Below are 16,127 nucleotides of genomic sequence, written 5' to 3'. Positions count from 1 at the left end.
TTATACAAAAAAGAATGACCAAGCTTACAACACACTTACTTCCACCAGAGCAATATGGGGGAAGACAAGGTTATTGTGCTACTGATGCTGTTTTGGAACTTGTCCAAAGAATTGAAGCTAGTAAAGAAAAAATTTCAGCTATGCTCATTGATATTCAAGGAGCTTTTGATAATGTTAACAGAAATATATTGGCACACACAATGGAGGATATGAAACTACCCAAAGCACTTATAAACTGGACGTACCAATTTGTAAGTGAAAGAGAAGCTAGTATGCTCATGGACCGAAGAAAAGGATCAGTGCAAAAAATTAGTACTGGAATTCCGCAAGGCTCACCTATTTCACCACTACTTTTTTTGATATATTCCACACCGATGTATCATGTGATTAAAGAATAGGGGAACTCCTTTCGGCTTTATTGATGATGTGACTATTACCGTTGAAGGTAAAATTGAAGAAAATACCAAAAGCTTAAGCAACATATTAGAAAAATGTTGTAATTGGGCTAAATCAAGAATGACCAAAATTGATTTGGGTGATAAATTGGGTTTCATTCATTTTACAAAAAATGTGAAACCTAAAGATGAGAAAGTGCAACTTACTTTACCTAATGGAGAACTTCGTGAACCCCAGAAGGAAGTTAAATTGCTTGGAATTACTTTGAACAATCTGCTTGATTTTAAATCTCATATTTTGAATAAAATCAATAAAGCAAGAAAAGCTGTTGGTGCTATTTGGCATCTTGGTGGCGTGCAAAAAGGTATGCGGGGGTCTGCAGTCAGATCACTGTATATTGCTTGCGTGAGACCAATTGTCGAATATGGCTTAGAAATTTGGCATCATAAAGTTTTGAAAGGAGAAATCCACAAGTTGGAAGTGATGCAGAACATGGCTTTAAGAAGAATTGTTGGTGCTTATCGCACAACTCCTATTGCGGTATTACAAAAGGAAGCTGGTATTATGCCATATAGTATTAGGCTAAAATTTATGGTGGCACGAAAAGCTATTCGTTTACACCTAAATATTAGCAAAACTAATCCTATTAATGGTCATTTGTTAACATTGATTGAGAAATCTCCAATTGCTAAGCTAACCACGCTTTACATTTTGGCGAAAGATGATAGAGACTACATTATTAAAAAGGATGAAAAACGAAAATGCAAGAGGGTTGAACCTCTTACACTGAAACAACAACAGAATCAGACGATTGGAATTTTGAAGAAACAAGCAATGGAAGAATGGAAAGAAATGTATTGGAACAGTAGTAAGGATCTGTGGTATCATAATATCACAGTAGAGTCGAAATGTACTGATAATCTTTCAAAATGGTTACGGGAGTGATCATGAAGAAAGATAGTCGAAGGATCTTGAGTAATATTACTCAGTTTCGCACAGGCCATGGCAACTTTGGCGCATGGTTTAAAAAGTTTGGAATTGAAAAGGATAGTTACAACTGCAAATGTGGAGAGCTGGAAACAGTTCCTCACATTTTAGTTGAGTGTCCTTTGCTTGAAGAGGAAAGAAAAGGACTGAAACGGATATCTCCAGAGATGGACATGTCGACTCTCTTAAACAGTTTAACTGGCTTACAAAAGATTGTAAGCTTTATCTCTGCTTGGAGGGATTAAGAAATACAATTACAGCGTTGATGAAGACAAGTGGAGATAAGTTGGGAAGGTTTGGTTATTTTTAACCCTCAGTTCCTCGTAAGCTGGCATCAGGACTTATTTTCGGGCTGTTGGAGATGCAATGTTGAAGGCAAAATTAAAAGTTTATTATGAAAATGAAAAGATATATAGTATGGACAAGAAGGATAGCGCAGATGCTGATGTTATATAATTCTATAACCCTTGAATAAAAACAAACAAACAAACAAGTTTTTGGTTTGCAGATGCAGATTTTATATAATATATAACACTTGGATGAGAACAAACAAAACAAACGTTTGTATTTGGTTAAAAAAATTAAAAAAAATAGTTTATAATGCATTTTTAAACACATTAAAACAATAATACACATTCATTTGAGTGTCTTTTGCTTGAAAAATAAGAATCAACCCTAAGGAACGGCTTATTTTGATTAGAGTAGATTGCTCTAAGTTGAGACGATTGATGCGATTTAACAAACTGTAGCATAGCGCTATGTTAGCACAGATCGGCCGTACCTTTGTTAATGTTCTGTGGTCTAGTCACAAAGTCCATAGCCTTAATCTCTTGGTACACAGTGGTTAGAGTTTTTAGAGATAGGCCTAACCATCAGTTAATTAACTGATTATATGAATGCCTATTGAAAGATAATATTTACTTTTTTTTTCGTACACGTTCAATTACAATAAACTCCAATATTTAGCATGTCATACATATATACTCATCATGATGAGTGGCTTAGGACAAGACAAAGATTCATAGACCTAGCGATATCACTAGGCCTCATAGAGTCACCTCCATTCTTGTTAAGAACCACATCCGCTGTTATTTTTTTTTTCATATATATAACTCCCATATATTCGTTCCCTAGTCTTTGAATTTACAAGTATTTATGAGTGACTTATGAAAGTTGGGTGGAAAATTCATGAATTTTAAAACTGATCAGTTTAAACCCGGCTTACGTTGTCGATAAGATGGATAAGATTATTTCCGCTGTTGGTAACAGCGAGAGAGGAAACATTTATACATATTTTAGGATTGTTCCATAAACAAATATGTTCATATTATATTATCTTGAAAAAAAAAAAAATAAGAAGCTTATAAATGTACTAATTAGTATATTAAATGCAGAATAAATAATAAAGCTCTACACTTTAATCGAAATGCCTTTTTAAAGCTCTTGTGAGTTCACCAAAAGTCAGTTATTAATAATGCTTTACTCACTTGCTGTAGTATTCAGCCTCGCCTCCCCCTGGAACGCAGCCCACAACACCGTGGCCATAGGGCTGTTTGCCGGATTGCCGGTTAAACATGACCAGATACAATTGGGAAACCGCGGGATTACAAAGCCGCAGACGACTTCAGTTAATCGGGACCAAATAAAATGGGAATGCAAAAATGATGGTGATAAAAATTTCCAAATAAATGAATAAATTACCAGCAGATCAGAGGATTTTGTTTAATTTGGTAAAAAAGAAAAAAAAAAATAAGAAATAGTATGAATAGCTTTGTTACAAGATCAAAGAACATTGATTCTCTAATCAATTGAGCTCCATTGGTAAATAAAATGAAAGTTTGCTGTGCATTTTTAACCTTCCAATTTTTTTTATTTCAAAGATGCCGTCCATCAATAGCCAGAAAAAAGAAAATATCATGGATTTCAATGGCACTTGTAAGGTTTTTTGCCTTCGATTTTGGACCCAAAAGCTGTAAAAGTTGAACTTTCTTTTTTTTTTTTTTTTTTTTTTTTTTTTCTTTTGTTATAACATAATTATGATCTTCTCTAGGCCCAATCAGTCACATAAGATTAATCAAATCAATCATGACGCACATCCCTTTATAACTCCGTCGGATAATTATTATTATTATTTGATGCTTACAAAGGTCTTTTACGCTGCAAAATCTACTTGAAAAAATAAATAAATAAACTAAGGGTTTTCAGAGACTCCAGGTTTATAATTTTAACTTTTTTTTAACTAAAGTCAAAAAAAAAAAATAACTTACTTAATAACTTTTTAAAGGGTTTTAGAAACTCTTTCATTAGTAACAATTAACTAAATAGAAAAAATGGAAGAACTCAGCTTTGAATATATTTTTTTCTTAAAGAACCACCTTTAATGTTTTGGAAAGAATGAAAACATGGAATTAATATTATTCATATTATTATTGTAGTGTTTTCAATCTGTAAGTTCAACAAAAAAAAACGATTCTCGAGGACCAAAATTCCTTCTGCCTATTTTAAGCTAGTCTTGCACGTTGCCATCTCAAAATGCCAAGAAATTTTATGAAAATTAAAAAAAAAAAACCTCTCTTCATTTAAATTTTCAAAACTCTTTGGTGAAAAACCACTTTTTTACTCACTCCACACACATAAACATACATAAACACAGACTCTTCATCAAGCTTTTACATGAAATGCTATTTTTGGCCTCTGCCACAAAAAAAAACCAGATACCTAGGTAACGGATCTATCAGCAAGTAAAGCCGACTTCAATTTGGTGCTCCATCTTGGCTTTTAATATACACCCTGAGATATCCCTAAAAAACATCTTCGAATCTCACAATCTGAAATTATGGCCAAGAGAAACTTGGCACCCATATTTTCAATATATATATATGAAATACACTTTAGCCAGTCTAACATTACAAGTTTCTCATCCCACTATGTAATGGACTCAAGATGTATATACATGTCCAATTGTCATAATATATATAGTTCATGCAATTTAAGCGGTACTATATAACGGAAATGAATCCCCTTTTTATTTAAAAAAAGAAAAAAAAATATATATATATATAACCTTGGTTAATTGCTATATTTTATAACGAGTTTTGTCCACCCATAAAAAAGATTGAGTACTTGCTTACGAGTTTTGGGAAAACCGCTCAGTCTTACCATTAACCATGCTTGTCTTTATTATTGATCTGATTATCTCTTGATGCAAGATAATCAAACGATTGCTAAAAACCTTTTGATTTGATAGGAGTACATCTAAACATATACTAATTGGGAGACAAAAAATATTCAATTGTTGTTATTAATTGAAGAAAAATTCAATATTAATAAAGCTTACAGGTTTGTCGTTATATAAAGTCCAATCTGCTCTTTTTTTTTTAAATATTATTTTTTATTTTATTCAGTAATATACTTTAATTGTTCATTTATTCCCCGTTTTTTTTTCATTATACTTTTATTTGACAATGAAACTATTTCCACAATTAACTCTGCTTTTTGTATGGCTATGCTCAGTTATCGCTACCAACTCCGGTGATGCCCTTTTTCGAGGTTGTAGTGCGTGGGTTGCCAAATACAAGTTTGAATGTCCAAGTAAATACGCCAAAGCTAAAGGAGGTCGTGTCACTGCTTGCAACTGCTGGAGTCCTGAGTTCATTGCCACATATGTTGATTGTGCAACTAGAGCCAAAGGTGCTAATACAAAGTATGGTCTTCAAAGTCTTCTCGGTGCTTGTGGCACCAAAACTATTCGGCCAGACCTTACTCTCGACGAAATCAACCAGATTTACCAGAATGCAACAGACTACTTTGTTGACGTCAAATCTATTAAAAATAAAACTGAGACTTCTTACTATCCTATCAAATTTACTCAAGCCCAGGTCGACCAAGCCCAACGCTCTTTTGCGGCCGGGTTCTATGCCAAATACACTGGCCAGCTTTATGGGTGTGTATTTTTTTTTATGAATATTGATTGTTTTCGAGACCTGCTTCTAACATGAAATTTTTATAGTGGTCTACTTCTAGCTTATTTTGGTGCTATTTTACTAGCGGCTTCCATTTCAAATCTTTTAAAAAAGGTTGCCCCTGGATTTGTCCACAAGTCCACCAACAACAAAGTCGCACTTTTTTTCCGACGCAAGCTCATCAACCCCGCTTTGTTTGGTAACAAGCACAGCGTCCCTGTCAAATGGGGCCCCTTCAATATGTCGCTGCCCACCCGTGCTCAGTTTTGGGTTCTTGCTGTCTACTTTGGCATGTACATCATCTTCATCTTCATCAAGTATGACATTTACGACGGTAACACGCGCTTTGCTACCCGCGCTCTCCAAATCAGCCGTTATGTAGGTGATCGTGCTGCCATCATGGCATTGGCCCAGCTCCCCCTCGTCTTCACATTTGCTGGCCGCAACAATATTTTAATTTTCATTACTGGTCTTTCCTACGATACCATGAACCTTTACCATCGCTGGGTGTCACGCGTCATGTATATGAATATCTTTATTCATGCTGTTTGCTTTTCTATCAATTATCGCAAGCAAGGAAAATATTTCAGCGAACTCTCAGAATCTGATATTGTTTGGGGTATTTCTGCTTGTGTTTGCGGTGGATTTACTATGTTTTTTTCTCTCCGCCATTTCCGTGAAAAAATTTACGAAATATTCCTCCTTTCCCATTGGGCTTTTGTAATTTTTTTTACAGTTGGAGCCTGGTATCATGTCAAATCCCATGGTTACATGGAATGGATCTATACTGCTATTGCTATCTGGGCTTTTGACCGTTTAGGACGTTTGGTTCGCATTGCTGTCAACGGTGTAAATGCCAAGGCCCACCTCGAACTTCACCCTCAACACCTCATCAAAATTAAGGTCGATTACAACAGTTTCTGGAACCCTCATGCTGGTGCTTATGCATTCATTCACTTCCTCAACCCTCTTTGGAGAAGCTGGGAAAACCATCCTTTTACAATGTATCCTTCCCCTACTCCTGGCGAGGAAAAGAAGCTTGTATTTTGCGCCAGAGTTCGCAACGGTAAAACAAAACAACTTCAAAACTACCTTGCTGCTAACAGTAACGCCAAAACTGTCCCCGTTTTTATCGATGGCCCCTATGGTAATACAGCCCCCTTACAGACATCTGATACTATTGTCATTATCACTGGTGGAATTGGTTTCACTGGTGGCTACTCATATGCATGCAAGTTGACGCACCAAGCAGAGAAGAAAAACATTACCTTTATCTGGGCCATCCAAAACCATGAAAATGTTGAAACTTTTAGAGATGAGCTTGAATATCTCTACAAAAATGATGTTAATGTTTTCATTTACCTCTCCAATGAGCCTAATGGTCTTCAGCGCAAAATCACCGTTGAGAAACACAATTCAGACCCCGAAAACCTTAATGAAAAAGATTTTTCTTCCGGATCTACAATTAGTTTTAACACCATGTTTGCCCGACCTGATCTTAAGGTTATCATTGAGTCAGCTATTACTGAAGCCCCGGGAAGTATTGGTTTCCTAGTATGTGGCCCTGGATCTATGAATGATGATGTTCGCCGCAACGTTTCAAATAATATGGGCAGGGGTAAAGGCCGTGTTGACCTTTACATTGAAGCCTTTAACTGGTAACTTGTTTTTTTGTTTTTGTTCACTTTGCTGTTTTTAATTAAATAAAAAGTTGTTATTGTTTTTAATATTTTTATTGACATTTGATTGTATTGTATTGTATTGTTTTTTTTACATTGATATTTGTAATACGATGCCCATAATGATCATCAAAAGGTTTTTAAATGGTTTTTGATGTTCTTGGCATTGTATTTAATAAATATCAGCCAGAAAAAGTTTTTTAAAATTATAATAAAAATTTGATTATTGGTTGTCATCTCATTGATTATCTTCTACGCAATCCTTAATTTTGTGTAATTGGCTGATGACGAGGTCGTTAAAGAAAAAATTTTTTTTACATTCATTAACGTCAATCTGTTACAAAAAATTGAAAATTTTTGAATATATATTCGATTGTTGAAATTTTGTATGGGTTCTAGTACTAAAATACTATATATATATATATATATCTATGATATCATCGTTTAAGCGATTTGTTAGTCGTTCGCGCGAATTCAACGTTTTGCTCGTTTAAATTTTTTTTACTACTTTTTAAAGTTTGTCATAGCTAGTTTTTATGCATAAAATTAAAGCCTAATTTTGGTTCATTTTCAACGTTCTTAGAACCAAAAAACTTATAAACATTGATAAATTCATGAATTTCGGTTCTCAAATAAAAGAAAAAGTCGAGAGTAAAAATGTATACCTTTTTTTTCTTTTTTTTTGCTTCCAGTTTTTTTTTTCTTTTTACATATTACCTTAATGACTTTTTTGTCAACGGTTTGCAAATGTCAACCTGCGCCGTGTTGCAACTACCATCTGTTGCACAACCTGTGCCAAGACCTGTAAAAACCCTTGCCAATTTCTTTTTACACAATTCAAATGAGTTTTCAAAAAACTGATTTTTTTTGTAAAACCAAATTTATAAGTTGAATTCTTAACTCATTAAGTTAATTGCTCTGGCTATTCAACTTGTTAAATAGATTTGATTGATAACCAAGTAGAGTAAATTTTGATATATTTTCATTGATTATCTTATAATCGCTTTGGAAACATCTTGTTAACAGATAATCAAACCTATATATTCAGGTTTTTATCTTTTTTACTAATTGATATAAATATCTCCCTTTTCCCCCCATTTTTCCCCATTTTTCTGGGTTTTCTTTTTTCTTCATTCTCATTGCTTTTTTTTTTCATTATCCAGCATGAAGTTCATTCCATTAGCTCTTTTATTCACCTGGTTATGCGTCGTTGCTGCAACAAATTCCGGCGATGCTCTTTTCCGAGGCTGTGCTGCCTGGGTAGGAAAGTACACATTTGAATGCCCAAGCAAATACGCCAAAATTAAAGGCAAACGTGTCAGCGGTTGCAACTGTTGGAGTCCTGAATATCTGGCAACTTATGTTGATTGTGCTACTAGAGCAAAGGGTGCCAATACACAGCGTGCCCTCGACAGTCTTCTTGGTGCTTGTGGTACTAAAACTATTCGTCCCACTCTTACTTTAGATGAAATTAATCAAATTTATGACAATGCTACAGATTACTTTGTTGATGTCAAGACAGTAAAAAATAAAACTGAGACCTCTTATTCCCCAATAAGATTCACTCAAGCTCAAGTTGACCAAGCTCAGCGTTCTTTTGCTTCCGGGTTTTATGCCAAATACACTGGCCAGCTTTATGGGTATGTTGGTTTAACAATATTTTGTCCTCAACATCTAACTTTATTTATAGTGGATTAATGTTAGCTTATATGGGTGCTATTTTGCTTGCAGCTGCAATCTCTAATTTTTTGAAAAAAGTTGCTCCTGGATTTGTTCACAAGAGTACTAACAATCGTGTCGCCCTCTTTTTCCGTCAAAAGCTTATCAACCCTGCTATTTTTGGATACAAGCACTCTATTCCTGTCAAATGGGGTCCCTTCAACATGTCTCTGCCTACTCGCGCTCAAGCCTGGGTTCTTATTGGATACTTTGTTATGTATATTATTTTTATGTTCATCAAGTATGATATTTATGATGGTAATACTCGTTTTACCACAAGACCTCTTCAAATTAGTCGTTATGTTGCTGACCGCTCTGGAATCATTGCTACATCCCAACTTCCCCTTCTCTATGCTCTTGCAGGAAGAAACAATATAATGCTGTGGATTACTGGTCTTTCATACGACACTATGAATCTTTACCACCGATGGGTTTCTCGCATTATGTATCTGAATGTTTTTATTCATGCAGCGGCATTTTCGGTCAACTTCAAAAAGCAGAATAAGTACAATGATGAATTTTCCGAAACTTTCATGATTTGGGGTCTTGTATCTTGTGTTTGTGGTGGTTTCCTCATGTTCTTTTCTCTTCGTCATTTCCGAGAAAAACTTTATGAGTTTTTCCTTCTTTGCCATTGGGCCTTTGTCGTGTTTTTCACCATTGGTGTTTGGTATCATTGTAAGCCTCATGGATACATGGAATGGGTTTATGCGGCGATTGCTATTTGGGCCTTTGATCGCGCTAGTCGTCTTGCTAGACTTGTTTTTAACGGCCTCAATGCCAAAGCGCACCTTGAACTTCACCCTCAACATCTTATTAAAATTAAGGTTGATTACACCAGCTTTCTTAAGCCTCATCCTGGTGCATATGCTTTCATTCACTTCCTCAATCCTATCTGGAGATGCTGGGAAAACCATCCCTTTACTGCTTACCCTTCTCCTATTCCTGGAGAAGAAAAGAAGCTTGTTTTCTGTGTTCGAGTTCGTGATGGCAAGACCAAGCAGATTGCTCAATACTTGGCCAAAAATAACAATGCTAAAACTGTTCCTGTCTTTCTAGACGGTCTTTATGGCCACACATTCCCACTCCATACTTCTGAGTCGATTGTCATCATTACTGGCGGTATTGGTTTTACTGGCGGTTACTCATATGCCTGTAGACTAACAAATCAATCCGAGAAGAAGAACATTACTTTTATTTGGGCCATTCAAAATCATGAAAATGTTGAAACTTTCAAGGATGAACTTGAATATCTCGCCAAAAATGATGTCAGTGTTTTCATCTATCTGTCTAATGAGCCAGAAAATGCTCAACCCAAGGTTACAGTTGAAAAACACTTTTCTGATTCAGAAAATGGTAATGAGAAGGATCTATCTTCAGGATCCACCATTAGCTTTAACACCATGTTTACTCGTCCTGATCTTAAGGTCATTATTGAGTCTGCAATCAATGAGGCACCAGGAAGCATTGGTTTCCTTGTATGTGGTCCTGCATCCATGAACGACGATGTCAGACAACATGTTTCTAAGAACATGGATAAGGGTAAGGGTCGCGTAGACTTATATTTGGAGGCCTTCAACTGGTAAAAGGAAAAATAGCCAAAAGTCTATATATTTTCTTATCATCACTTTACAATTTTTTTTATTGTTTTACTGTTTTACTGTTTTACTGTTTTATTGTTGCTGTTTTATTTCTTTTTAATACACTGATAGATATTTATAACAAAAAAGTTAAGCACTCGCTTATTTTTGATATATATTTTTGAAATCAATTTGGATATTATTAAAAACCGCCTTTTTTTTTTTTTTTTCATAATACCGTATTTTTTGAAAGTTGGAAGTGGATCTATTCAAAAGCCTAGATTAGTTATAAAGTTATTAAGTTATTAACTTTATAACTAATCTAGGCTTTGAGATACTTATATGTAGTAATTAGTATTAAATTAGTAAATGCACATATATGGTCTGCCCCTTGCTTACAGTCAAAATCTTGCAAAAAAAAAAAAAAAATACATTTAAACCCGTTGTTGTTGCATGTACCAGAGATGTATAACCCAGAAAAGTTTTGAAATTCCGCTTAGTAATGCGATTTCGGAATACTTTAATCCGCTACGTTTGAAGAATTTTTTTTTAAAAAGGCGCGGATTTAATATGTGTGACATAATTATAACATAATTATAACAGAATAATAATAAAATGTAACAAGTTTTAAATTGTAATAAATTAAAAAGGATTTGATCGATTGGGGGAGTTTATTTAATTATAATTAAATGATTAATTAATCTTGTCTTGCTTTGATCTTGAATCATGGCACGATTCATGACTCATGATTTAAAAGAGATTTTCTAAAATGTGATTAAAATAACCTATTTGTTTGAATATCAAAATATAAAAATATAAAAAAACAAATAATTTATTAATTAATTAATTATATTTCTTAAAAAAATCATTATTCCAACATTATTTTTTTAATACTTGAAGTTACTTTACTTTAAAACTAAGTTTATCTATTAACAATTTAATTAAGTTAAATATTAACACTAATAATTTTTTTAACATAATTAAATGGGTTAAGGGTTTGTAGTATTTTTGGTGCAGATTTTTTTTTTTTTTTATTTAAACCACCACCACTTATTCTGCTAATCCATATATATAATTTAAAGCACAGTGCCAACAAACTAAAAATTCTTACCAGGGTAAGGTTACCCCGTATTTTTTTTTTTCTTTCTCTCTGTCAGAAGACAACCATACTGAAATCCGTATTGATGTTGCAGATTTTTTACCAACAACCCATTTCAAGGAAACTATTAAACCTTTGGTAGAAAAACATTGCTGTTTCAGTTCTAATTTATATTTTATAATCTTTTCACTCTAATCTAGGTGTGAATTTACCCCTAACCTGACTTTTAACTTTAAATTTTATTTTATTTTTTAAAATATGCCGTTTTATTTTAAAGAACATTACAATTTATATCATGCCTAAGCATTCTAAGAGTCGTATGCTTTTATCCAAAAGCAATTTAATTCGATCAAAGAGTAAGAGAATTCGTTCTAAAGAAAAAATAATTCGCCCTAATACACATCGAGCACGTTCCAAAAAGTCTGCAAAATCAATAGCAGAGCTCCAAAAATTTATATCACACCTAGATATTAAGAAACCAATTCCGATAAGAATAAACGGATCTATTCATGTTTTTTACAATTTTGGAACAAAATTCGATTGTGCAAATAAAAGTAAAAAGGCATCAGGCTTTGCCTCTGCGATTGCAAACGTCAATAAATGGGACTCTCTTATAGGAGATTTGATTGAACCACCTCTTAAAAATGCAATCTTGGCAGGCACTTATGCTGTAATAACAGGAGGAATGGCTTCCCAAGATACTAGTCTATATCAACAAGTGTCGCATAACTCTTCGATAAGGCTTTCAGATCATAATTATGCTATTGTGAGAGACCCTCAAAATGTCAATCAAGGACTTAAACTTGCTCTTGCTACTAAAGTGACATGGTACGCAAGTGGCGAAACTGATATCAAAGCCCCTATATTTGGATTCACCTTAAAATATCTTCATACTGCTTTTCACTACAATGGCAAAATCCGCCCTGAAGTTAGTGATGCTGTGCAAAAGTTTGGACAGCTTTTGGATACCAAGATTGCCATGCAAATTTTAGGTGTTGTTCCAGGGAATTACAAATTTCCTCATATTTCTCCTACAAATGAAATGGAAGATAGACTTCTAGAGTTCCCTGTTGGAGCAGCATATCTTAGCACTGCATATGAAATATTCTCTTATGTTTCTGATACTATTTACAAGGACTACATAGGAGAGAATGAGATTATAAAACGAATCGAAAAAATGGTGGAGACAAATTTTACAAATAGAGCGGCATTTCATGTCTCTGCTCGGTCTCTAGGGTTATTAAAACGCAGTGTAGATTTATCTCAAAATGATCTGATTTTTATTTCTGCTGTTGTTCACGCCATTGCACCCAAAAGTAATCTTTCAAGAAAAAAATCAATTATTCCAGAAAATCAATTAAAGTTCAATACAGATTATTTGACGCTTTCCAAAATATGTCGACTTTTGGAAGCTAAAGGTGAGGTTTTTGATGAATTAACCAACAAGAAAAACGTTTATCAAAAAATTAGGAATCTCATTTATGCTAGTGATGGACCAAATTCCAATATCGTGCAACACAATATACCATCAACACATGACCATATTTCCAACCCAAATCGGGGGATTTACAATGAAGAAGATGACAGTGACTATGTATATGAGCAAGAAAGTGAAGATGAGTTAGAATATGATAGCAATTTTGGGACAGAGGATGAAGAAATGGAAGAAGGTCGAACCAGAAACAATGTTGTGGAAAATAATCATGGACAAGTTAGAAGAGAATATTCAATCGGGCCTCGGCACGCTCCACAAGCTGGATTTATTGACGATCAGAAACCCATTTCAATTAAAGAAGAGCCGGAGGATATTTCACATGCCGCTGTTGAGGTTCCCAGTGTACAATTATCAGTCCAACACGAAGCCCAGGCGTCCTTTAAGATAAAAAGCGAGAGCCAAGTTGCTTCAGAAACTATACCAGAAGCTTCTTTTTTAAATAATATTCAGAGTGAAATTAAAGAAGAGTTTTTTAATGATTCTGTTAATTCCTCTACGAATGTTCCAACTAGAGAACTTCTTGATGACTATATGAATGATGATGATGATGATATAATATTGATCAAGGTTGAAACAATTGATCAAGTTTAATGGTGTTAGAAACGAAAGAACATTTATATAAATTATTGACAATTTAAAGATTTAAAGTGATGAGAATGACGGAGAATAAAACATTTTAATGTACCAAATGAACTGTACTTGAATAAATATTGGGTAAAAAAAAATATTTGCCTATTGTTTATTATAAAGTTATAGAAATATATATTATCGGCATCAGTATTATTTTTTTGTTCCTTTATATAACTTTCCGTTTTCATAACAAATTTTAATTTGACTTCATTTCTTTTTTTTTTTTTTTTTGGTTTTAAGCAGAGATAAAGCTTACAATTTTTTTGTAAATAAATTAGATCATTTAAGAGAGTCGATATGTCCATCTCTGAAGATATCCGTTTCAATCCTTTTTTTTTTCTTCTTCTTCTAGCAAAGGCCACTCAACCAAAATTTATCCAACTGTTTTCAGCTCTGCATATGTGTAGTTGTAAATATCCTTGCCATTCCTCCATTTCTTGTTTCTCCAGAATTTCAATCGCTTGATTCTGTTGTTGCTTCAGTATAAGAGGCTCAATTCTTTTGCATCATTGTTTTTCATCCTTCTTAATCATAAAATATCTTCTTTCGCCAACATATAATACTTATTTAGCTTTGCAATTGGTGATTTCTCAATCAATGTTAACAAATGACCATTAACAGGATTGGTTTTGTTAATATTTAGCTGTAACCGAATAGCTTTTCGTGTCACCATAAATTTTAGCCTAATAATATATGGCATAATACCAGCTTCTTATTGTAATACCGCAATAAGAGTTATGTGATAAGCGCCAACAATTTTTTTCTCAAAGCCATATTTCACTATTGGTCTCACGCAAGCAATATACAATGATCTGAGTGAAGCCCTCCGCATACCTTTTTGCAGGCTATCAAGATGCCAAATAGCATCAACATCCTTTCTTGCTTTATTGATTTTTATTCAAAATATGAGATTTAAAATTAATCCGGTTGTTCAAAGTGATTTCAATCAATTCAAACTCCTTCTAAAATTTACAAATTTCTCCATTAGGTAAAATAAGTTGCATTTTTTTAGATATATGTTTAATATTTTTTGGTAAAATGAATATTATTTTGGTCATTCTTGATTTAGCCTAATTAAAACATTTTTTTTAATAAAATATTTAAGATTTTGGTATTTTTCTTTAATTTTAAATTTTCAAGTGACAGAAATATCATCAAAACAACCAAAAATTACATATACTAAATATCAATTTTTTTAAATTTCGATAATTTATACAACTTTAAATTTTTAGTTTCAAGCATTGCCGTTGTAGTATAGTGGTTAGTACACTTCGTTGTGGCTTCAAAATCGAACAATTCCGAAGAAACCTCAGTTCGATTCTGGGCAACGGCATATAAATTCTTTTTTTTTTTGAATAGTTTATAATAAATGAATATATCTATATTTTTTTTTTGGAAGATTGAAGATTTAATAGAATAGATTATTAATTGGCATATACAAGGCTCTCTAGAATGACTAAATTGGAAAGACATAGATTTATTAATTGCGGGACAATAAATGTCTCTGAATTCTCGTGGTTACTGTTATGACTTGTGTGTAATCTCTGTTGACAGAGATGTCATTAAAACTAGAAACATCATTTTTAATCAAATCAAGTATCTGGTTTCCACTTCCTCAACATAACATAACAAAATTGAGTTTACTGTTTTCTTTGAAAAACAAAACCTGCCATTTTATGGTACATTTTAATGAACATTGAGACTTTGTTTGGTTACAAATTGATTCTAAAAAGATAGTGGCAATGCTGGTAGGTATTGGTATTAAATTTGATTCTAGTGATTTGAAAAGTATGATGAGATTTCTTTTTCTTTTTATTGAACATTGTCCAAAATTGTCCAAAATTAAGCAATTTTCATAAAAATTTAATAAAAATTTGATAAAATTAAATTAAAAAAAAAAAAATTGGACTTCCATAAATCGGCTCAGATTCCGAATGAAATTCCACATGTCTGCGGCTTTTCACCCCCCACTTTTTTGTTTTAATGTGAACAACAGTTTTTAATATGTGGGGGGGACACTTTTATTAATAGTGATTATGTAGTAGTCGTTTAGGGTTATCATGATAAAAAAAAAAAAATTGTCTTTATGTGTCAAATCAACTTTAACCCCACCTAGTTAATTGAGTATATAAGATACAAAAACAAAAAAAAAGAAAAAAGAAAAAAGAGGTTAATCATCCATCATTCGTCTGTTTTTTTTTTTTTTTTCGAGTGTGGGGGGTTATTTGAGAAAAAAAAAATTAAATATTTCAAAATTTCTTTCGTTTTTCTTTCTTCTCCAGTACTTGGTAGAAAAAAAAAAAAAAAAAAAAAAAAACAGGCCTTTTAATATAATCAAAGTTATCCATTAATTGCCATTATTAGCCTTAAATAACCTTGAAAAGCCTAAGATTTCCATTAATATCCTTACTTTTTCTTTAATGACTTCAAGGCGGGGGGGGTATATATATATTTTAGTCCTCTTTTTTTTTTTTTTTTTTTTTTTTTTCAACCAACAATCATTCAACTATGTTATTAACAAATAATTTTTAAGGTATTCTGCGGGGAAATTGAAATCAAATTGAAAAGAAAAGATAAAAA

At 33.1% G+C, this 16,127-nt stretch overlaps 4 protein-coding genes across 4 annotated transcripts; all 4 read left to right on the top strand.

The window, feature by feature from the left end:
• Positions 1-14: 14 nt before the first annotated feature.
• Positions 15-1,341, top strand: SAPINGB_P004720 (uncharacterized protein; the record flags this gene model as incomplete). The annotated part of the gene is made up of 2 exons (XM_031999435.1): positions 15-251; positions 394-1,341. 2 exons carry the CDS (start codon positions 15-17, stop codon positions 1,339-1,341), a joined length of 1,185 nt encoding a protein of 394 aa, XP_031855326.1.
• A 3,506-nt stretch (positions 1,342-4,847) lies between these two features.
• Positions 4,848-7,007, top strand: SAPINGB_P004719 (uncharacterized protein; the record flags this gene model as incomplete). Its single annotated transcript, XM_031999434.1, has 2 exons — positions 4,848-5,326; positions 5,393-7,007. The coding sequence occupies 2 exons, from the start codon at positions 4,848-4,850 to the stop codon at positions 7,005-7,007; spliced, it is 2,094 nt and encodes a 697-aa protein (XP_031855325.1).
• A 1,181-nt stretch (positions 7,008-8,188) lies between these two features.
• On the top strand, positions 8,189-10,329 carry SAPINGB_P004718 (uncharacterized protein; the record flags this gene model as incomplete). Its single annotated transcript, XM_031999433.1, has 2 exons — positions 8,189-8,664; positions 8,715-10,329. The coding sequence occupies 2 exons, from the start codon at positions 8,189-8,191 to the stop codon at positions 10,327-10,329; spliced, it is 2,091 nt and encodes a 696-aa protein (XP_031855324.1).
• Positions 10,330-11,717: 1,388 nt separating this feature from the next.
• SAPINGB_P004717 (uncharacterized protein) lies at positions 11,718-13,508 on the top strand (the record flags this gene model as incomplete). The annotated part of the gene is made up of 1 exon (XM_031999432.1): positions 11,718-13,508. The coding sequence occupies one exon, from the start codon at positions 11,718-11,720 to the stop codon at positions 13,506-13,508; it is 1,791 nt and encodes a 596-aa protein (XP_031855323.1).
• Positions 13,509-16,127: the final 2,619 nt, after the last annotated feature.

This window comes from Magnusiomyces paraingens, assembly GCF_902498895.1.
Source record: "Magnusiomyces paraingens strain CBS 517.90 genome assembly, contig: contig3, whole genome shotgun sequence".
Classification (NCBI taxonomy): domain Eukaryota; kingdom Fungi; phylum Ascomycota; class Dipodascomycetes; order Dipodascales; family Dipodascaceae; genus Magnusiomyces; species Magnusiomyces paraingens.
This window is presented reverse-complemented; position numbering and strand designations above follow the sequence as displayed.